General features: G+C 44.2%; 1 protein-coding gene across 1 annotated transcript; it reads right to left on the bottom strand.

Annotated features, from left to right (window-relative positions):
• Positions 1-4,634: 4,634 nt before the first annotated feature.
• On the bottom strand, positions 4,635-14,752 carry LOC119445768 (glutathione S-transferase 1-1-like). Its single transcript, XM_037710046.2, is given in 6 exon segments — positions 4,635-4,914; positions 9,260-9,334; positions 9,336-9,428; positions 11,555-11,696; positions 12,985-13,043; positions 14,552-14,752. Coding segments are annotated over 6 exon segments (669 nt in total). The 5' UTR covers positions 14,693-14,752; the 3' UTR covers positions 4,635-4,755.
• Between the last annotated feature and the right edge of the window lie 9,240 nt (positions 14,753-23,992).

The following is a 23,992-nucleotide window of genomic DNA, read 5'->3' as shown; positions in this document are numbered from 1 at the left end:
CACAAAAGGCTTTAAACTCGTTGCTCCGCATTTTGAGGACAAGGGGACTCATTGAAAGGATTCAATTGCCACACGCTGTACCACGGTTATGTAAACTTGTTTTTACTATTATGTGTTTCGCCTGACCTATATTACTGCTTCCTCAATCCTTTACACGTTATAATTTCGGATGTTCCTTCTTGTTGATCAGTTTCGACAGTTCAGCGAATTCAATCTGATCTCTCGAGTTTGACACGATCATGCTTTGCCGTTTATTTATTAGGTCCTTTGTTGCTTGGGAGAGCTTACCTACTGGTTGGCATGGCGCGTTACCTCCCACTTCAATTGCTGCTTCTGAGGTCAGCCTAGTTATGGTTTCATCCATTATCTCTATGTTATCTTCATCTTCCTGTTCTAAAGCTGCATATTTATTTGCGCGCACCAGCTTGAATTTGTCCGCTTTTACCCTTACTGCGTCTAGGTTGGCCTGTTTCTTCTTGAATAATTTTATTATTTCTCTCTTCAAATTGAGAGAAATCTTATACCTCACTAACCTATGGCCACTGCACTTTACCCTACTTAACACTTCTACATCCTGAACTATGTTGGGATCGGGAGAGAGTATGAAATCTATTTCATTCTTTGTTTCTCCATTAGGGCTTTTCCAGGTCCACTTCGTGTTGCTGCGCTTCCTGAAGAAGGTATTCATTATTCGGAGCCTATTCTTTTACGCGAATTCTACCAACATCTCTTCTCTAGGGTTCCTAGAATCGATGTCGTAGTTCATATTGCGTGCTCAACAGCCTGCTTTTCCCCACTTTTGCATTGAAATAGCCCATGACTACAGTATACTGAAATTGCACCTTTCTCATTGCTAATTCAACATCTTCATAAAACTGTTCTACTTCTTCATCATCGTGACTAGAGGTTGGGGCGTAGGCTTGTACTACCTTCATTCTGCACCTCCTATTCAGCTTTATTACGACGACTCCTACCCTCTCATTAATGCAGTAGAATTCATAAATGTTGCCCGCTATATCCTTATGGACTAGAAATCCTACTCCGAATTCTCTCTTATCGGGAAGACGTCTGTAGCAGAGGACGTGGCTGTTAGTCTGCACTGTATAAGCCTCACCAGTTCTTCTAACCTCACTAAGGCCAATAATAACGCAGGCAATACCTGATAATTCTTCAAATAGCCCTGCTAAGCTAGCCTCACTCGATAGGGTGCGCGTGTTCAACGTTGCCAGGTTCAGTTTCCAGTCGCGTCATGTCCGGACTCAGAGATTCTTAGCACCCTCTGCCGCGTCGCAGGTTAGAGACCCATTAGTTAGCTTTCTGTATTATATAAAATATTCAACTAGATAATTTCCGATAGGATCAGGGCAACATTTCACTTCAGCCAACCAAGAGAGCAGGCTGGCTTCAGGAAGGGAAATTCTACGATGGATCATGTCCATGTCATCAATCAGGTAAGAGAGAAATCTGCGGAATACAATCAACCTCTGTATATGGCTTTCATAGATTATGAAAAAGCGTTTGATTCAGTAAAGATACCAGCAGTCATAGATGCATTGCGTAATGAAGGAGTACAGGAGGCATACGTGAATATCTTAGCAAATATCTACAATGATTGCACACCAACCTTGGTTCTCCACAAGAAAAGTAGAAAGATGCCTATCAAGAAAGGGGTCAGGTAAGGTGACACAATCTCTCCAATGCTATTCTCTGCAAGCCTAGAAGAAGTATTCAAGCTTTGACTGGGAAGGCTTAGGACTGAGGATCAACGGCGAATATCTCAACAACCTTCGGTTTGCAGATGACATTGTCCTATTCAGCAACAATGGGGACAAATTACAGCAATAGATTGAGGACCTTAACCCAGAAAGTGTAAGACTGGGGTTGAAGATGAATATGCCGAAGACAAACAAAATGTTCGATAGCCTGGCAAGAGAACAAGAATTCAGGATCACCAGTCAGCCTCTAGAGTATATAAAGGAGAATGTTTATCTAGGTCAATTACTCACAGGGGACCCTGATCATGAGAAATAAATTTGCAGAAGAATAAAATTGGGTTTGGAGTGCATACGGCAGGCATTGCTAAATCCTGACTGGGAGCTTACCTCTAAAATAAAAGTGTACAATCATTGTATTCTACCCGTGCTAACATATGGGGCAGAAACTTGGAGGTTAACAAACAAGCTCGGGAAAAAGTTAAGGAAAAATGATAGGCCTAACGTTAAGAGACAGGAAGAGAGCGTTGTGGATCAGAGAACAAGCGGAGATAGCCGATATTCTAGTTGACATTAAGCGGAAGAAATGGAGCTGGGCAGGCCATGTAATGCGTAGGATTGATAACCGGTGTACCGTTAGAGTTACAGAATGGATACCAAGGGAAGGGAAGAGCAGTCGAGGATGGCAGAAAACTAGGTGGGGTGATGAAGTTAGGAAATTTGCAGGCGCAAGTTGGAATCAGCTAGGGCAAGACAGGGGTAATTGGAGATCACAGGGAGAGGGCTTCGTCCTGCAGTGGACATAAAAATAGACTGATGATGATAATGATGATGTCGCCTAACTCTCCAATACCTCCAGTCGTTCTTTCTATACTGGGTAAGGTATCCATCGTCTCCTGTTTGTTCCTCATCCCTCTAACCACAAGTCAAGCAGACGACATTCACATATGTGCGCTGTCTCATGCTTGTGCTCCATTAGTGAAAATATTACGAAAACCGAAGCTTGCAGGCTTCACACACATATACTTTTGTTCTGACTGCGTTATCATTCTTAGGGTACTTCACCCACTTTCCGGATGCGATCTATCTATCTATCTATCTATCTATCTATCTATCATCTATCTATCTATCTATCTATCTATCTATCTATCTATTCATGTTTGTGTCTTACGGTTTTCCACCTCCCTACCTACCACCTACGAACGCGTATTCCTACCGCATTGGAATGGCTGACAGCCCTGCTTGCGACAACTGTGGCTGCGAGGACAGTCACCTCCTTTGTGACTGTCCCCGCTACAATGTGGCAAGAAAGGTGCTCGCGACAGCAACTGAAAAACTGGACAATCGCCCCATCACAGAGGAAAAACTTTTAGGACACTGGTCTAGACGGGCTTCGGCACTCAAGGCCTTAAGGACTCTGCTGAAGTTCTTAAGGACTTGTGAATTGTGCGACCGGCTTTGAACGTTGCAGCGCGTAGGGTCGCTTTATTGCGCGAATTTTCTTACTTCATTTTTTATATTTGTTTCTTCTATCACCTTTTATTCCCTTTACCCTTTTCCCCAGTACAGGGTAGGAAGCCGGTATTTACACTGGCTAACCTCCTTGTCTTTCTTTCCCTTTCTTTTTCTCTCTCTCTCCACCTACCTGGGTGACTGGGTATTCGGTGGTCAAATGCTTAACCTATCGGGCTGCTGTGCTGAGCTAGCGGGGTTCGAAAGAAACCATAGGACCAACTTGGGTCACTAAGTATGTGGCAATGCGTACATACATGCCGCTGTTCAACGAACCTCTTTCACGACGACATGGGTCACTGTAGACGCGGGACTGGGTTGGAACCGATGTTTGAACAAACTCCTTGGGCCACTGTAGAAGCAGGACTAGTTAGGTTCCGCTCTTCGATGAAACTCTTTGACACAGACCTGGAGTGTTGGGCATGTGGCACTCGGTCACTGCTGGCCTCCAGTGATCCTCTTTGATGCCAACTTTTCTAACTACGCATGTGCCACGGGGAATGTGCCAGTCTACAATGACGAAAAAGATTCCAAAATTTCTCCGATGCTTAGCGGAATTGAGTCCACATCAAGAGGAGTGCCCAAGGACAACAACCCGCCGCAATTGCAGGCCGCACTACAAATGCAAAGGTTATTTGTCGCTTTTCAATGGCCGCCTTTTATGCGAACGTTTTAGCTAGTTGCGCCATGAATGCACTGTGTATGTAGTGCTCTTGGGCGGCCAGTTCGCTTTGAGAATTCGTATAGCTAACTAGCGCACCGAAAATATGCTGTCATGGCTACGCATATTTTCCTTAATTGTGGCAACGCAAAAATGCGTGCTCTTTCAAACAAAGAAAACAGTTTGTGGACTGTGTCAGGTCTGTATATAGGCTTGACCGGTCGCTTATGCGTAATTATCTTGTCTACATATGTGCGTCTGGGCACTTTGGAATTCGCGTAACGAAGTGTGGATGTAAGTCTAGGCTTTGAAACTGCCGATTTTTTTAAAGTGCTGCCGAAACCAATCGGGAGATTTTGGAAGCAGCTGAAATAGCGCGCCTTCGTGATAATTCTGTAAGCCCGACGTCTTTAGTAGTCAGATAAAGAGCTGCAATTTCTGTCATGGTCGCGCGAGGGTGCAGCTCGCGAATTGTGTTCATGGCACATGCTAGGACACGCATTACGGTAGTTTTAGCTTATTCGTGTCTTTCTCTTCAGTTGTTCATATAAGATAACGTATATATATATTAGTACTGGAGCTTATCGGCACGGTGAAGTCTCAGGTGGACACCGATTGAGCGCGCACTACTAGTTCGTCGTCGTTCTCTTCCACGCTTCACCGTGCTTTTTCGTTATTCAATTCGACGTGCGAAGGTCGTTTTTCTCAAATACTCGTATTAGATATTTTTAAAAAACTGCAGCATTCAACCCATCTATGAATTATGCTTTATTATTGCGCGTTGGATTCGCACTCCTGTGCAGGAAACAAAGGGGCAGTCATCTTCTTATCGAAACACATTCATTCACTTCGATGCGTCGTGGGGGAGGGTCAGTGGGGGCTCTTGCCGCTCTTGGCACGTGCCACCATGTCGCGGATGCGCTGCAGGGATTCTGTAGCCACTTCATCGTATTCGGGCAAGGCCTTCTTGAAGCGCTGGTAGTACTCCTTGAGCTGGGGGAACTTGTCCAGACCCTCGTATTCGGAGCCCTGCGGAAGAACGCAAATCGATGTCGTGAGTTTTTAACGCAGACTTCAATGTCTGTTTGAGGTTGAACACCTCAGCGTACTTCAGAACACCGGAACAATAAATCCGTTCTGTGCCAACCACAGCAACGATGAAAAAAAAAAAGTCAGTATACGTTCAACACCGTTAGCAGCAACCTTATCTGTACAAGCGCGGCATTCGTTCGAACAGAGGTGAATTCGAGAGGTGCACGTAATGTTGGTCCTCACTCTTTTGCATATGGAAACCGAATGCAGCCCGCTCATATTGAAATGACAGTGGTGGGTATTCGTCATGGATTAAGCTGAAAACTTATCTGCAGTACATCCACGTCCACGTGCACTTAGAGCGAGGGAAGAATAAGGTGCCCCTCTAGAGGTCACGTCATGCAAAAGTGGAAACGTCCTCGTGATTTACCAAATGAAAATACGGCCGCAGCTTTGATTCGTTAGTTACAGTTTCTTTAGGTGATCGTGCATCTATAAGCTGGACACATGATGCCTCTTCCTTTGCGTTGTAGACGAAACCTGCGCTTAATTAGATCACCAATGGAAAAGAACAATGGTGCTACTGATACAACGAAATTATTTCAACTGGTTGCGGCAGCAGCTGTATCCTTTCTGACTTGGAGAGAACAGTGCGATTATGGCAATGCATGTCATGTGAACGAGGACTTCAATGAATCGCCACAAATATCTAAAGCATTTTAAATAAAGAACACACACACACAAACAAAGTGGCACTGGCTCCTCGAAAGCAAGTTCCTTTCCTGAAAAACACAGAGGGTATAAACAGTTCCCCTTAGAGTCATTACATTGCTTGTAATGGAAACGTTCACATGCGGAAATAGAGTACAACTACGCTCCAGGGTACTGCGCAGATTTCTCTTTCATATTCGACTGACCGAATTGCTTTTCTAGAAGCCCAGCGAGTGGCATCGGCTTTTTCGGGATAGAAATGAACGATGAAGACAGAACTAGATAACGCGACGGCGCAGTATATAGGAGGCATGGCACGCAGTTTTTTTTTTTTTTTCGTGCCTCCTTCCTCTTTCATAGCTTGTCACTGTGTCCACGCTGTTTTTCCCGGGTACTTAAGTGCCAGCTTTTCTCTGCCAATAGAGCCGTAGACAAAACAAACCAAAAAAGAAAATAAATAAACTGCGCTGTTGAGTTTATATTTTCAGTGCGTCCAGGCTCCTGCATTAACCAATATTGTGCGTAACGGAGACGCACAGATCGCCGCCGTTTAACTGCTCAGGGAGCCGATGCTCATAAAACGCGGGTGATGTTATTTGGACTTCGCAATAACGAACTCGTATAGCTTAGGCTGTGAAAGGGGCGTTTTGCTTTAGGGAGGTTTCGCTGCTTCCCGTATAGCATACAGCGCCCCGCGATAATTCGTGCAAAGTTCACCATTTATGTAGGCCATCATTTTTATCCCCTATTTATGGCTGAACAAAATCAGTTTGATTGCACTTCGAAGTACCCCATTTGCACGTAGATAACGTGACCACAAATGTAACGCGATGGGAGATTTTCGGTCACTCCAAAAACGAAAAAAAAATATGTTTCCACATGTCACGAACACGAATATAACGTATCAGGCGCATTCTGAGGCTGAAAATGCCGAAACATACAACTCGAGTTAAATTTTTGCAAATACGATATTATTTGTGAGCTTACAATGTTGCGAATAATTTTACACAATTTGATACCTGTGGGTGAAGTATGCAGGCTGATTACGACAACTGATGGAAGTCTATCACGTAACAATCTCTTTATACATTTTCTCACTGCATGAACTCTGAATTGGTGTCTCGCACCTCATGACATTCTTAAACACAACATTACAGAGAAAACGATTACAATTTGGCTTAACTTTATATTAACGCAGCTACGCGAGCATCTTGAGTTCGCCAAGATCCTAACAACCGGGGGAAGCAAGGTTCAGGTGCTTAAACACCTGAACAAGCTGTACGGCTGTCATCTGCAGTTATACACCGATGACTACGCTGACATAGTGAATGAAGCTTGTGCAGCATAGTACGTCATCTCAATGTCTCATGGCTGCCAAATTTTCTACGGTATGTGAAAGTGTCGCTATTCAAGCAGCTTTCCGGAAACGGAAGTTCTACCAGACACGGCCTGCAGTTCCGCTTTCAAACTGCAAGGCTGCGCTGCTTCTATTTTAGCTTTGGTTTCCCCTTGACAGGTATATACCGCGTGCGTTAGATGCTATGAAATAATTACGGAACATTGGTTTTACCATCATTTTCCAAAGGCGTCCTTTAGGTTTTGGCATAGCAGGTAACTAGGCGGTTGCAAGTGCTGCTCGGAAAGCACTGCGGTTCAATTCATCAAACAGGGCTTCTCAGGACGCAAAAAGAGTCATGAAGCAGGACATCTTAAGTCGCTTCCGTTTGTGGTACCACACCAACCTCGTGTGACAACGGGACTTCAGAAAAGGGAAGCCGCTTTCATTTATCGCGTCACCATTGCGTCAGCGCAAGCTCCAGCTTGGCGGTGTGAGCATTGTCAAGCGCTTGGTGATATTGGCCATTGCTCATTGGAGTGCCCTGACTTTGACGCAGAACGATAAATTGGTATTATATAGACTGAAGCGCAAGATGACTCCACACTCAAGTGCAATTGAGTGACATGTTGTTCCAGTGAGTACAGTGGATATTTAAGAGACATGTGCTTTGACTGCTTCTAAAGTTTCTTTGTGATACGAGGTTTGAGTGTCGATTGTGAGCCGTGTGGGTCAACGTGGAATGGATGGCGCGCAATTTGTTTTGCTGCGTCTCACGTTCTTGGTGCTACTGGGTGCTGTTGTGTTACTAGATGGAAAGTGATCGCCGTGAGAGTCTACCTCGATAAGTGGAGCTCATGGCCAAGTTTTGCAGGCACCGTTTCCGAAGCTAAGTCCATCTGCAGCAAGCAACACCCTTGCTCTTCCGCGTTTTCAGAAACGATGGACACTACGCGCGCAGAGCATTGTTTTCCCGAGTCAGAGCAGGTGACCTAAACGTGATTTCTTTTATCTAAGTTTTTTTTTTCAGCATCACTACACGTAGCGTCAACATCAGGATTTCCCTCGCTTAAGCTATGGAAAGCGCTGATGTGCTATGACGCGCGATCTAGAAAGGTTTGGTCGTATGTGAGGTTTCTGGTTGCTTAAATTGAGAATTAGAAATAGGTTTTTCTTCTTGTTTTCATCCACAGAGTTGTGCTGGACATCATTGATTCCAACTTCTTTAGCAGACGTGATTAAGAAAATATTGTTTGTGTGAGCATCTCGCTATCGCAGAAGCGAGCTGCTACGGCGACTTGGACTCGTGTCGCCGGCTATCGGTAACTACAAGTACGGATAAATATTCATTCGATGTTACAACGTGTCTATGAACTGGACGAAGAAAAATACATGCAGTATAGATGAGAAATTGAAAAGAAAAAGCATGCAGGAACTCCATTGCAGTTGTCTAAGTATGCATAAGCATACCCCCAAATTTCAGTTGCCCCCCGCCAAAAAAAATTCAAGTAGGCCCACCATTTTCTATGGAGCCCTATGTATCCCTATGGCTATGCATAAATCTTATCATATGGGTATTCTCTCTGATAAGTCTTATGTTTTGTTTCAATTGTTCCTTATCGCTTATAAAGCTACCGATCATGTACAGTTACACTATTATAACAAATAAATGTACTAACTTCTCAAATTATGCATTTTCGTGCAGATAAAAGCATTACGCTTTTCGCGTGACAAACAGATTTGGCTGGGGTACTCGCCAAAGAATGATTACGCATTGAAAAAAGCTAAGCAGTAGTACGTGTATGCTCACACTTCTCGCGAGGCAACTAAAGTAGTAATTGCAGAACAGTGCACACGCTACAGAAATTACGATCGCGTGTTCCACAAGAGCAATTTATTCCGGAGTCGCATTAAAACGCGTGCTGCATTGAATCTTGACTGCGAACAAAAAATATAATCCGAAGCGTTTGGTACTATATAATTCACCAGGTTTTACTTGTAATAATTATTCTCTAAGTAACATTATTCATTTTAACGCTGTAAGCTTGCGAGCACCACACCGACAGAGACGAGAGAAGTAGACTAGCAATAATCTCCTGAAGAGTACACTACGCCCAAGAAAATAACGTAAAAAAGAAAAAAAAATGTGAAAGTGCCAACGCATCACATTATAAACGGAAACTAAAGTCTCGTAGTTGACAAGAATTCCATGACTACTTTGGAAGGCTCGCATCGTGTTGAAGCTCAACCCAAAATTCTACACAGAGTGCAAGAAAGTGCAATGCCCCACCATACCTCAATCGCTACTCCCAGGGTGCAGGCCAGTCCGATGTCCGGCAGGGTCACGTGGTCGCCACAGAGGAACTTGTTGCTCTCCCAGTAGCGTGACGGTGGTGGCCAGGGCCTTATCGAACGCCTCCTTCAGGTCGGCGCTCGGTTCCTGACCCTTGAACCACTTTGGCCGCTGCGGCGATCAGACAAGGAGCAAACCGACGATGAGAGAAAGCAAACCAAACCAGAGAAATCAGATAACGGGCTTTCTTGCAATTCTCGTTGCTGGCGTAGTCGTTTCGAGCGCCGTCGAGGTACTAAACGTGCTTTATTTAGACATGACCTGAGCACGCTTTTGCCTTATCTCTGGGCCCTCTCTTACGGAGCCAGCGTAAGAAACAGACGTTGAAAACGCCTCTACGGCTGGCGAACAAATCTTTTGTTGAACCACCTCGATTGAAGCTATGGCGGGACTTCTAGGTACCACTCCCACATTAGGCGCGCCCAAGCCCAATAATGTACAGACAGGGAGTAAGCGATATTATATATATATATATATATATATATATATATATATATGTGTGTGTGTGTGTGTGTTGATTGTGTGTGTGTATAGAAGTGGTCCACTTTGCCACTCGATACTGCTGTGAGGAGTCGCCGATGTTTACCGATGCGATGTTATCTATTCATTCAACGGTCAAACATATGCTAAGATGAAGTAGTACTTTCGTACGCTAAATGCAATTTTAGCACCCCTTTCAAAGAAACATTTTGCGCTCAACAGAATTCTTAGTATTCAAAATTATTGGCAACCAACAGTTGCAGGTTGCAATGCTTGACTACCAAGTCATTTGGGAAGGACCCTACGCGGAAAGAGGCACAGCGCACACAAAAATAAGTGAAACCGCGGTCTTCTATATATATAATGCAACAGTTAAGCCTTGTCTTTTCTACTTCGGTTGTCCTGTACCACCAGTTCCGTTTACCTACACCATGAATGAGCAGGAAATCATTGCAAATCAATAGCACAGCGTACGAACGGTGCTCATTTTTTTATTGATCGTCAACATGATTATTGATGCGCTCAGCGTGATTCGGGCACTTGAAGAACACTCACTCGTCTCTAGCAACAAAAATATTAAAAAGACAAGACTCTGAACGAGTTTCTTGACCTTTAACGGTTGTGAGAAAATGCGCTCGAGTGGGTCAACCTCACCACGGTTGTTTCTATACGCGTCGCAAGGAAAAGGACTACTTTTGTGGACGCGCGCCATTTCTCATACTCTTCATCCTCCTCTCCTTTCTCTAGAAGAACATAAAAAATGAAAGAAAGGGAAGGGAGCGATCTTGAGGTGCTAGCGGGAAAAATTCTACGACTGCTCGTCAAGGCAGCAAGTACGTCGACGTGGTTAGTATATAGTACAAATAAATTTAACGACACCCTTGTCCAGTTTCTCGCGCAGTAAACTTGCCTAATCAGAGTTCAAGGTAAGGCTTTAGACAAGGCAAATCGCCTGCGCACCGTCAACTCCACGTAAAAGTGATTAGCGGCTTCTTAATGTGGGTTCGTTCCCACTGTTTGCTGCCGGCCAAGTTCACTTTCACAGAAATACTGCCTGCGCCTCCAAATAACTAAAAAGCTATTAGAGCGTTACCGCTTGTGTGTTACACGCAATAGAAATAGCTGAATAACCAGGCCTTTAATACCGGTGAACCGGATGACCTAAAGGAGCCAGCACGCTGTTTGAACGAGGGAGTTGGAATTCGCGCCGCACTATTACAAGCAGCTGTCCGCAGTGCAGGGAATTCCTGTATGTCCGGCGAGCCGTGACTACAGTTTGCATTTGAGCTCTAAAAATATGGGGCCAGAAGATAAGTTAAGCATACCGTAGACACATCGTAGACGTCACTAAAGAAGAGCACGCTGAGCGTTAATCAGGCCAGAGTACGCAAAGCAAACAATACTTTACGACGACAGTGTTTCGCGCTGTTGCTCGCGCTTTTTTTTTTTCGAGAGCAACCTAAACTTTTTCGAGCGCTAAAGAACACGACAGAAATCGTATCACCAGAAATGATGAGCACGGTCTCTCTGTTGTATACCTGTGCTTTTAGACCAAATAATACGTTCTACATTGACACTAACGAATTAAGACCCGAAACAACTGACCACTGATATCGCTGACCACCAAATTTTTGGTCAAATCCGCGTTTCTCCCGTGCATCATGGTAAGTCCCTTCTTTTCAGGTTCACTACTTAAAACGACAATGGTATCTCTGCCAAACGATCCCTCATGCCGAAAAAGCTAGCACTGCACTCACGAAGTAGGCCATCTGCGCTGGCAACATTGTGCCAGACTCGAAGAACAGCATCCGATTGACGGTGGCTCGCTTCTGCACGTCCTTCGGGTACAGCGAGCTTTCCGGTGCGTACTTTTCCACCAAATACATGCCAATGGCACGGCTGAAAAAGACACATATTGGAAACTACAATATACGTTTAACAAATTTGACGAGTTTTTATGGAAAAAAAAACGTTTCGAGTTTTTGTATAAACAAGTTAATTGGAAAGGTGAAAGTGCTGACTGTACATTATCATGGCAAGTCATAGGTGTCAGTGGAATTTGCGCAATGGTTATGAAATGACAACCCGGTGAGTTGAGCAAAAGTAGAACTTAAGCGAAAGTTGCCGGTGCTAAAACAAACATCCGTTTGGTCGCAACAGTTCCTTTCCTTGATGGTACGAGTAAGGTTAGGTTACATAATGTAAATAAGGAGTGAACAGCACATTCACTCAGCCTCGCCACCCCACATTTCCGCTCTCTCTCTCTTTCCCCTCATAAAAATATATATACCTGCACCAGATTTGTCAAAATCATCTGTCAGAGAGCACAATTCTATATATATATATATATATATATATATATATATATATATATACCTTCACCAGATTTGTCAAAATCGTCTGTCAGAGAGCACAATTCTATTCCTTGATCTAAATTACTTGCTGAGGCGGCCATTCCGTCCAAGAGCACTCAAAATGCCTACTTAAATAATTACCGTAATTACCCCAACTAAAGTTTTTTGTAAATATTTTACAGCACATATTTAAATCTACGAATTGTAGTAGGTGAATTCACTAGGCGTATCCACTTGGAACGAATTCTCGGGACTACACGAATTTCTAGATATTATTTTCAAAGTGTCCGACTAAATTCATTGGTGTTCCAGTTACTTTTGTGCTTCAAAGCATAAAACAGCGCTTTATTTAAATAAGTAACTGGAACGCCAATGCATTTTGTCGAACACTTTGAAAATTAATATCTCCAAGCTATGCAGTCCTGAGAGTCCATTCCAAATGCATAAGCTTTGCGAATTTGCCGGCTACAATTCGTAGATCGAAATATTTGCCATAAATTGATAAAACCAATTACTAGGGTAATTGTTATTTATTTTATGAAACATTCTGATTTTTTGTAGAACAAATTACTGCTTGATCGAGTAATTTATATCAAAAGGTAAAATTGTGCCATCTGCCATGGGCAATGTTTTTAAAATGTTTACCTTTAAAAAAATGCACCCGGTATACGAGTATATAATATAACTTCTTTCATGACGAATGATTGTATTAATATGCTGCTCCGTTTTACGATAACCTGTAAAGCAAGAAATTTTCTGACCACCGCTATGCATAACATATTGCGAAAGTTGCGATTGTCGGAAATGCGAGTAGAAGGGATTTTACAACTTACCTCTCCCACAGAACAAAACCATTGTCGTTGAGTGTTGGGACGGTGTGCTGAGGGTTCAACTGAAATAGAACGAAAGCGTTTTGTTTATGCACGTTTTCTATATTGTCGATGATAAGCGCTGGAAGCCTCCTGCTAATCTTATGAGACCTAAGTGAGGGCAAGTGCCAAATAGTAGTTGAGACTTAAAATATAGTGTAGAGAAAATTTGTCGGCTAGCCATAACGGTTTTGATAATTAAGCAAGATACTTTTCAATCTAGCCATTGAAAGTATTCTGAAGCTTGCATTGCGACCTTAGTGCTACAGCTGCTGACAAACCGTCCCTTAGAAAAACAACTACGACAATTGTCATTTTCTATGAATGAATAATGACCACTGTGGGCTTAACTTGCGATGGCTTGGAGCGGAGAAGAAAGAAAAAGAAGCAACGTGAACACACCTAGTTTTCTAGGTTGCATATGTGAATTGTTGAACACCGGGAAGTTTAGAAGGTTAAGTTTTCCGGGGTGCGGACTATACATAATTGCATTTCTTAGCATTAGATGCGCGCTTGAAGAAAGGGAGACTAGACTGCTCTTGCAAATTTTTACTGGGGTAAACCACACAGCAATATGGACTCCGAAGTGATCGTCGCTACGAACGAGCAATGCATGCAAGTGATACGCAAGCGAATGCTGCCCGCAATATTTAGACAGATTGCTTTTCAAAAGTGCCTGTATTTTTGAGCACATGCGCAAACCATCGTTGCGAAATGGGCAATGCATTGATACGGCACCTATTGTATGCCCAAAAACAGAACAGTTGTGTTGGCACCGAAAAGACGAAGAGCCTTCACGGCATTGTTCAAGCTCAGTGCAGTCGAGCGTGCGCCACAACTAATTATTCTGAGGGACATAGACATTGAGGAACCATTGGTCCAAACTTACACGCGTGACTTTTGTTCTGGAAGCCCCGACGTTAGTAAATATCGCGGCATAAATATTTGACTGCTAGAAGCGGTCTTATGAAGGACCAAGGCTTTTATTTGTGAGAATAAAATCTTTCCTTATACACTGTTTGCTGGTTGTAGAAAATATTAAAAGCTATTCTCAGTCGGAATTTTGTCTTTGCAGATCATACACCTGGATCCGACTAAAGTCCAGAAGAAACGGTAATTCTCATCTCCGTTATTTTCTCGCACACTACCACGTCGCTGGTATTGCAAATATCGGCTATTCCGCCAAGCAGTCACAAATAGAGACCTCCTGATGTAGTTGTATTGTTCGGCCCATCTTTTCTGCCTACGTTGTGTTATGTGGATCTCCATTGTGTTAAGTGGCCCATCGTGTCAGATATTAAAATGACTATAGCTTAATCTTGTAACTATTCGTCTATCTTGTGGCTCGCATAATCGGCTAATATAGCGCTTTACAAGCGTCATAAAAATAGTTTTGAATATTCGGCGAACACTTCCCAATAGCATGCCGAAAACTTGCTAGCAGCTCTTCCACATTTTATTTTTCTTAAACGCTACACCACACCCCGGCTACGTATCTAAGGCTACAGCACCTCGACTTGAATGGGCTTACCTTGACAAATTCAGGGTTCAGCTGCTCCTTGGCCATGAGGTTAATGTTGTGCAACTTGAGCTCGACGCCCACTTTCTTGGCCACGACCCTGACGAACGTGCAGGGCGGGCTCCCCGTGGCGTTGTACAGTTCCACAGCCATCGTTTTCTTCGCTACGTTCTGTCGCACTTGTGCTTGCCTCGTACGGCCTCCCTGTGGTTTCCTTTCTAGTGCCGACGGCCCGTCGAGGCCAGACCAATATATAGCAACTTCCTTATCACCCCATTCGTTCTTTTTTGCGCGTTCGCTCTGGTTCGATATAGGAGGAACTGCACTTTGTTCAGGTTGTACTTTTTTTATCGCTGCCCGATAACGGGAGACGCCTACCTCTCCTGTTAGGTTTGCGTTGAAGTGCGGCTGTGAGTAACGTTTCCGCCGCTCAGTAACGCACCCCTTCTATCTCCAGCGTTGAAGAGCCGATAAAGGCGAGAAGAATGAGAAATGAGCGTGGCACGGCGGCAATAGTCACGAGTGCATAGAGTCACATAAGGGTAGGTTCTGGAAATTTCCTGTGTGTCTGCCAAGCGCAGACGTCTACGAGATAACGACGTTAAGATAGTGAGACAGTGGTCGCGTGATGCGTAACTAACAACTGCAATTACCTAGAGCACGTAGCCGAGCATACTGTGACTAAGCTATTGTTTGACTAGTCGAGCAGTTTGACAAAAACAAGTCGAGAGTTTCGCACTTAGAATGCAAGAAGCAAATTGTGGGGTGCCAGTATCTACATTCACTGGTAGCCGTATGACTCTGTAACTCAAGTGAAAATTACACATAACGCAAGAAGTTCGTTACAGTAGCATACGAAGATCCCCAAGCTTCTCCCTCGCAAAGGCTCTTTGGGAGCGCACCTGTTGTCTTCGATATCTTGAAAGAAATATTTATTACCAGTCTCTGCTCTGGAGGCAATGAAAGCCAGGTATACTGAAGAACCCAAAAACGAGCAGGCCTCTCTTGCTACTAAAATGGGACGTGCCTAAATGCAATGCGGCCAGTTTACATGTTTTTTTTTTGTACCAGCTTTATAATGAAACCCGCGAAAGAACGACATCTTCAACGCTACGTGAGGAGTAACTGACTACACATATCTTCAGCTGAATTGCAAGTGTACTATCCGGCGGTGAGCACTTCAATTCCATGAGTGTCCGAATCACTGATTTCATTCACAGATACTTCGGCATCGACAGCGCCTGTTTTTTCGTTTATCTTGGGCAGACTTGCTCTTGCAAGGTTGGCGAAGCATTGATAAGTCTCCCTGGAATGATGCGCGTGAAAGCATTCAGTCTTCTTCTCTCTACAATACTTTGCTGTGTCCACTGGTGGGGGAGTGGCTTGTTATCTGCTACTGGGCTGAACCTAACCTCTAAGAACAGCAACGACTCCCGTGTGAACGGAAACGGGCCCTCTCTACAATAACTGTAGAGCTAACGTTATTTGCTTTTTGCATCAGAATATCCGACAACGCTAAGTGTGACGAAAGTGGTCGCGATGAGATCGTTAATTAAACACGTGCAGTGTGGGCACCCTCGCTAAATATGCATGGGCATATACCGCTTGTGAAAGCGCTATCTCGCGTTGATCATAGACGCGAGAAGGAACAAACAATTTTGGTATGCAGATCTCACAAGCCATTTCAAAAGAGGACGGCGAAGGCACTGCTACAATTTCAAAGGACAGCAAGCCGGCGCAGAGGATTTTAACAAGTGAAGTTGATTGAGTTTCACGCTATGCTGCGCTCCGGTAGCGTGCTATGATCGGGAACGGTTGTGATCGTTTGTCTTTGCTCTACATCTCTCTTTTCGTTTTTTCATTTCTACTTGCCGCTTTTCAATCACGACAAGCAAAATAAATTATGTTCGGTTGTACAACGTGCCAAGCCACGATCGTATGTATTGGGGGGCACGCTGTATTGGTGGGCTACGGATTACTTTTGACCCCCTGGGGTTCTCTAACGTGTACCTCATTCACGGTAAACGAGCGGTAAAACCACTATGGTGTTCGTATCCTTCGCTACATAGGTTATTTGAGTACTTTGAACATTGACCAGATATAAGGAAGTGTTAAGTACTGTTAACTAGTCTTAAGTACCACTTTTAGCTGCCAGACAATGTCGTCAGCCACAAAACTACATGGCCACTTGGTTTCATCAAGTAATGTTGAAAACCTAATCCTGAAATAGGTATTTAACGCAAGAACCTGAAGTGCAGTATGCTTCATTTTGTAGTTCTGTCACATGGCAGGACCTATAGGCGTTGCAAGGGCACGAAGCTCAAGTGCCAGCAGAAAATGCGTTCCCTTGTTGGGGTGCAGAGGGAGAAAAAGGTTTGTTTAATTTCACTGGCTTGGTGTAAAATTGGTACATGTTATACCGAAGTATTACAATGCTTTCCAAGCGCAATAAGCGCCTGTGGAACCTGATGTCAACGGCCCGTGGTGGTGGTAGACTTTGTTACATAACTTTTTAAAAGCTCTCAGGATTTTCAGCCGTGAACTAAATGCACGGCTGTGGAGTAAAACATGCTTCTCTAGGCTTGTAAGGTGGTGCTTTGAGTTGTGAAACAGGACAGCGTGTTACCAGAGCCCATGGGCCAAAGAGTTGTTTTTTTTTAAAGTAGCGGTTGATTTCTTGCTCTCTATGGCCTTTCTGTAAGTGATGTGTGAACACATTCTGACTTCTATTTACAGCTGTCGTTGCTAGTTATGTCTTATTTCCTTTCTTTCTCGGCTTTTCTTTGTTCGCTATGCATTGTTTGTCTAAACTGAAAGGTGCAGTGGCCATCAAGCATGATACCGACTTTTCCTAAGAGGATTTCCAACAAGAAAAACAAGCAGGGCACGGTCCCTGCAGGGGAATGAGGCAACCGACCCCTCCGCTGGCCTTTCTTACAGCTAGGGCGCGCCAAGGAGGAAGGATGAAGTCCCCAAAAAGTACACCGGTATTTTGCAACACTGCAGGCTATAGAGAAGAACGTACACTTCACCTCATTCCAGCCTAACTAGGGAAGAGGCAGTAACCCTCAGGAAATTGCAAATAAATACCTACGTCCACGGTATCCTATTGCACCGAATCTCACTCACTGAGCATTCATACACCTGCACGTACGTGAAGTCCCACACGCCCTATGGCATATGGCATGGGGATTTGTACAAAAACATGGCACCGTAGACACCCAAGCACTAACCGAAGAGAAGTGGGAAGCCAAGCTATCAAACCCGGACCCGAAGAAACAGCGCAGCCTGATCGAACGGGTACGAGAGATAGTGGCTCGCGGTTACTTGGAATTAGGAGGCCACCCACCTAGGGCGAACACTGCGCTTGCTCAGAATAAAAGTTTATTCTCTCGATCTCTTCGAAAATGTGTCCGTGGAGCTTTTGCCTTAGTGTTTATAGCGTTCCGTGTATAACAACGTAGTACAAGTTTGAGGGGGTGGGGGGGGGGGGGGTGTTAGCAAATACATTTTTGAACTGATTAATTATATGTAAGGAGATGGTACCTCTCAAAATTGCCAACATCTCCTCTGATTCGACGTCTGACAAAAAGAAAAGAAACACGTACAAAATATTACCGCCGTAATGATAATAAAAAGTATCGCTTAAGGCATATACCTTCTTAACAATTGCCCATTATTCGTGTAATTTATTTTACGCGTATTTATTATACGAAGACCCTAGCCATTGTACCCGGCCACCCACCAAGCTTTCGTTGTGTTGAGTATAGAGCAATGTGTGGACGCTGTCTGCATTCACAGGCCGTGAAAGAAAAGCAATGACGGGGGTTGAGCGTGACATGATTCTCACGCTCACGTGAGTCGAATATTCAACACATTGCGCAGCACTGACGCAGCTGTAACACATTGTGCCGCACTGACGCAGCTGCACGCTTAAAGCGTTAGAGTGCCGGTTTTGTAGCACCTAATGACACCTGCGAAAGTGGCTAGAGGAGAAGTAGGCAATCTTTTCGTGAAGCCAGCGTCTCGTATACGCCAAGTACATATACGACGCTTTCACAGTACTACGAAATATCTATAGGCGCATTAACTTGTCATAAACAAAACTAATAATTATATCTTACAATGTTTGTTCATTATACTTAGCCACAAATAATAACGGCCGCTTTATCAACGGAAGAGCTGGTCCTAGTCGGAGATTAGTCGGCAAGAAAATTATTGAATTAAGAAGACGTATGGTACATGGAAGACGCAATATGAGTGATGAGCCAACAAGCACGAAGAACCAAATCCTGAGTAGAAGATAGAAGGGAATGTAGTTGATTAAAGTAAGGTATAGAAAGTATATTAGGCACACCGTGAAGGCAGAGAATATAGACGACATGTTACTGAATCAAACCGGAGTATAGAAAGAAAAAAACATCGCTACCAATGGGTGACCTCGAGTACATTGAACGGGTACTACTCTGGTGTTTAAACGCATAGTGTTTAAACCAATTAGAAATTGTGAAGAAATCAATGAAACACAGACGCAAGACGCACGCTGGCGCTGTGTATGTCTTAGGTGTTTCTTTCGCTTGTCTTTTGGTGCTTTACCGCTCCTAATACCGAACCGACAAGCCCAATTCATCATCCTGGGCAAAGTACAACGGAGCGTCAGTATGCACAAAGGACGCTGTGCGCAGAGATTCCTGCTACGAGGAAAGTTGAAACAGCAATAAGGAAAGCTTGCTCCTCAATGAGAGAAAGCTTATTCAGGAAAAAGAGGGGGAGGTGTGGGGGGGTTACACGCTCGTTTGAAATTGTTACGGAGCTCTCGAAAAGGCGACTATGCGCGTATAATTGAGGAGGAATTCAGAGGTGTGACCGAAGCTTTTGTTGGTGTTCGTTTTAGCATATATGTAAATAGCTTGTAGATACAGATATGCCATACGCTCCCTGGGGACTTAATGGCAGTTGATGGAGGAGCGCGGTCTGGACAACGATTGTTCGAGAATGGCATCGAGGATCCCCAGCTGCCACATTTCCGGGCGAAGTGACTTGCGCGCCGACAGTTCAAGCATATTGGCCGGTCATCGGGTGTTCGTCGCTGTGCCATATTGCGACAACGTGGCGGGAACCAGGGGTCTTGGGTATGCGTTAGATGAGTGCGTTCATTGGGTCGGAAACTGGTGACGTACTCGACACATTGATCGGCTTGCGGACACCACCGCTTATGTTAGGGTATTTTGATTCATCTGCACCAGCACAAAATCGCAAGGACGCTAGTGGCCAGGGCATAGGTGCTGTCCTCGCGCAGAAGCAGCACAAACACGAGCACGTCACTGCCTAGGCCCGCCACCCTCATGGCGCCGTTTTGTTACCACCGAATGCAAATGCTTCGGTGTGGTTTGACCAGTGGCTTAATTATACCCTTAGGGTTTCGGCCATCAGACTTGTACACGTTACTGAAATAATATAACCGAGTACAATTACAAGGACTTCATTTGAACAGTGTAATTGATTACAATGACCAATTACTGCCCCAGGAATGCAATTGGGCAAGTACTAAATTGTGATCGATTACTTTCGCGTTACTTTCTTTCCAACGTTTATAAATATGCCACAAATACAGAAGATTAAGCGAGGACGTATGAAATATTTTGTCATTGTTGTCTAAGAATAATGCTCGTGCCTACAAGGTGGATTGGCCACACTGTAGGTAATAAAAAGTGCACCCGATAAAGGCGAAGCAGAGCTAAAAAGCAAGAAATACATAACAAAGCATTCGGCAACATAAAGAAAACAAAATTTTGAGAAGGCTTATTTATATCAAGAGGAAAAAGAATAAAGTACCCCATGGTCGCTGCCCTAGCAGCGTAATCTATCAGATGTTTCAATGAACTTATGCATAGTGGTAATAATCAGCCCGTGCATTGTGCCTAATTGACAAGCACCAACGGACAAAACTTAAATCACTTTAGTGTAAAACCCAGATTAAAAGCGGAAAATATGAGAAACATTCTGCGGAGGGAAGAGCACCGTCAGCAAGAGTAAAATAAATAGTAAATTCTTTCTGGTTCTTTACAAAGAGAGTAATGTTGATTATAAATAAAGCAGATCTAAGAAAAAAAATGTGTAGACCGGGAACTCTACGTCGAAATCTTGATAACCTCACCGCGCGTTATCATGAAAGGCACATGCCCGTGTTCCATGGGAATTTTAGGTGCCGAAAAAATCATAGGGAATTGTGGATGATTCATTACAACTGAGTAATAAACGCTGTTTATATCGGACTCACGTTTTAAAAGGAAAGAATTTAAGCCGGACCCGTTAGTGACGACAACGCGACCGTGCCTGCGGATTCATTTAGGAAGATTCCACTGTGTCCAGGGACCCAGAAGAGCTTCAGAAAAGTAGGGACAGTAAGCATTCTAAATTTGCAGTCAAGCGGAAGAATTAAAGCTTCCAGATAAAGCACATTATAACACACAAAGCTCCCCAACCAAAGACGCGGACGCAGAGCTTGCCTTTCTAGTAGGACTAGAGGTCGTAGCTTGCATGCTGCACATCCCGAATAAAGGAGACAACCAAGTTTAAGAATGGGGCGGGCGTAAAATTTAGAAGTAATCTGTAACCTAGACCAACGCATACCTGTATTTTAATTGCTGAATCGGGGCCGCAAGCCAATATCACGGTCGCCTCGTTTGATAACCTAGAAGTGAGTAAAAGTTCATTTTTCTAGCGTTACCTGTAAACTTGTTTCTCATGCATCTATATTTTCTTATTCTGTACCCTACCATTTACTGCGGGACATTGTACTTATCCTCGCCTAAGTTTTGTTAGGAGGTCGCCTTGACACATTCTTATTTCATAGCCGCCGACTGTACTCGTCTTTCGCTTTAGCTTTATCTGAGCAAGCCATCGGAAGGTCTTCGTCTTCAACCAGGTGGAAATGGTTATAAGGTCTCGTTTTGAGGGATCACATAGTCCCCAGCATTGCTAAGAACGTCTGCATGTGACCGAGAATGCCACATTACTCCTAAGTTCGGCTAACTAGCACTTACACCACTTGTGGCTCGTGTCTTACCGCTTCGCGGCTGTCTGGTGAACGTTTATTGTGCACACGCGCACGTTTGGAATTAACTTTTGATGCCGCTGCATTTGCATTGCAACCTACAAATGCACACATACTCAGATCTTCCACAGATAGCTGTTTATCACTGTTTTCACAAGTAATAAAGATATCTTGCGCCGGCAAATGAATTCCACGGGCAATTAAGCCAAGAACGGTTTCCCGGGAGTTATCCTGAACAATATTTTTAACATAGGAATGACATATAAATGAGGGTTAAAATGAAAATTCACTTCATCGTTTTAAATAATAGAAAAAGGAAATTAAAATCAAGAAAAATACAACTTGCTGCGATAAGAAGGCAATCTCACACACTGCGCGTGAGGCGCGCGGTGCCCTTCAAATTAGACTATCCTTGCATCTGCACCTTTTCATATGCACATGTATGCACAGCACATGTCACGTGCAGGTTGTGGGCTCGACTGCAATTTGCGGGAATCGCTCATTTCTTCGAATTTCATATCTTGCGCTTTATTTGAAATGTAAACGCTGTTTCAAATTAATCCGCGGGTATAATAGTTTCGGCCATCTAATAAAAAAACCACTTATCGATTTCTTGTCGTCGGTTCATTTGGTTGCCACATTGCAGATTGGCTCTGACTTACTTGAAATCTAACGACAATTACACGGACAGTCGATTGCAGTTGCCGGGTGCACCGGATGTACTATGTGAGCATCCAAATTTCACAGGAATCCGTAAGTTACGACCATCTCTTAGCGCTCCTCGCACTCCGTGCTGTAATGTTAAAGGCCGTGCACTCAAACCCACTGCGCTCATTTGACTACACCGACGGTGGTGGCTGAGTGGGTATATGGGTTTCTGCGACGCCAAACGCGGTCCCGGGCTTAATTCTCGGCCCCGACCGCTCCATATCAAAGGTGGGGCAATGTGGGACTCTTGCACCTTCACCTAGGTTTAGGGAAGTCAAGAAAAGCAATGACGGGGGTTGAGCGTGACATGATTCTCACGCTCACGTGAGTCGAATATTCAACACATTGCGCAGCACTGACGCAGCTGTAACACATTGTGCCGCACTGACGCAGCTGCACGCTTAAAGCGTTAGAGTGCCGGTTTTGTAGCACCTAATGACACCTGCGAAAGTGGCTAGAGGAGAAGTAGGCAATCTTTTCGTGAAGCCAGCGTCTCGTATACGCCAAGTACATATACGACGCTTTCACAGTACTACGAAATATCTATAGGCGCATTAACTTGTCATAAACAAAACTAATAATTATATCTTACAATGTTTGTTCATTATACTTAGCCACAAATAATAACGGCCGCTTTATCAACGGAAGAGCTGGTCCTAGTCGGAGATTAGTCGGCAAGAAAATTATTGAATTAAGAAGACGTATGGTACATGGAAGACGCAATATGAGTGATGAGCCAACAAGCACGAAGAACCAAATCCTGAGTAGAAGATAGAAGGGAATGTAGTTGATTAAAGTAAGGTATAGAAAGTATATTAGGCACACCGTGAAGGCAGAGAATATAGACGACATGTTACTGAATCAAACCGGAGTATAGAAAGAAAAAAACATCGCTACCAATGGGTGACCTCGAGTACATTGAACGGGTACTACTCTGGTGTTTAAACGCATAGTGTTTAAACCAATTAGAAATTGTGAAGAAATCAATGAAACACAGACGCAAGACGCACGCTGGCGCTGTGTATGTCTTAGGTGTTTCTTTCGCTTGTCTTTTGGTGCTTTACCGCTCCTAATACCGAACCGACAAGCCCAATTCATCATCCTGGGCAAAGTACAACGGAGCGTCAGTATGCACAAAGGACGCTGTGCGCAGAGATTCCTGCTACGAGGAAAGTTGAAACAGCAATAAGGAAAGCTTGCTCCTCAATGAGAGAAAGCTTATTCAGGAAAAAGAGGGGGAGGTGTGGGGGGGTTACACGCTCGTTTGAAATTGTTACGGAGCTCTCGAAAAGGCGACTATGCGCGTATAATTGAGGAGGAATTCAGAGGTGTGACCGAAGCTTTTGTTGGTGTTCGTTTTAGCATATATGTAAATAGCTTGTAGATACAGATATGCCATACGCTCCCTGGGGACTTAATGGCAGTTGATGGAGGAGCGCGGTCTGGACAACGATTGTTCGAGAATGGCATCGAGGATCCCCAGCTGCCACATTTCCGGGCGAAGTGACTTGCGCGCCGACAGTTCAAGCATATTGGCCGGTCATCGGGTGTTCGTCGCTGTGCCATATTGCGACAACGTGGCGGGAACCAGGGGTCTTGGGTATGCGTTAGATGAGTGCGTTCATTGGGTCGGAAACTGGTGACGTACTCGACACATTGATCGGCTTGCGGACACCACCGCTTATGTT

This window comes from Dermacentor silvarum, chromosome 3, assembly GCF_013339745.2.
Source record: "Dermacentor silvarum isolate Dsil-2018 chromosome 3, BIME_Dsil_1.4, whole genome shotgun sequence".
NCBI lineage: Eukaryota > Metazoa > Arthropoda > Arachnida > Ixodida > Ixodidae > Dermacentor > Dermacentor silvarum.
The sequence above is the reverse complement of the archived record's forward strand: the minus strand, read 5'-3'. Positions and strand labels throughout refer to the sequence as shown.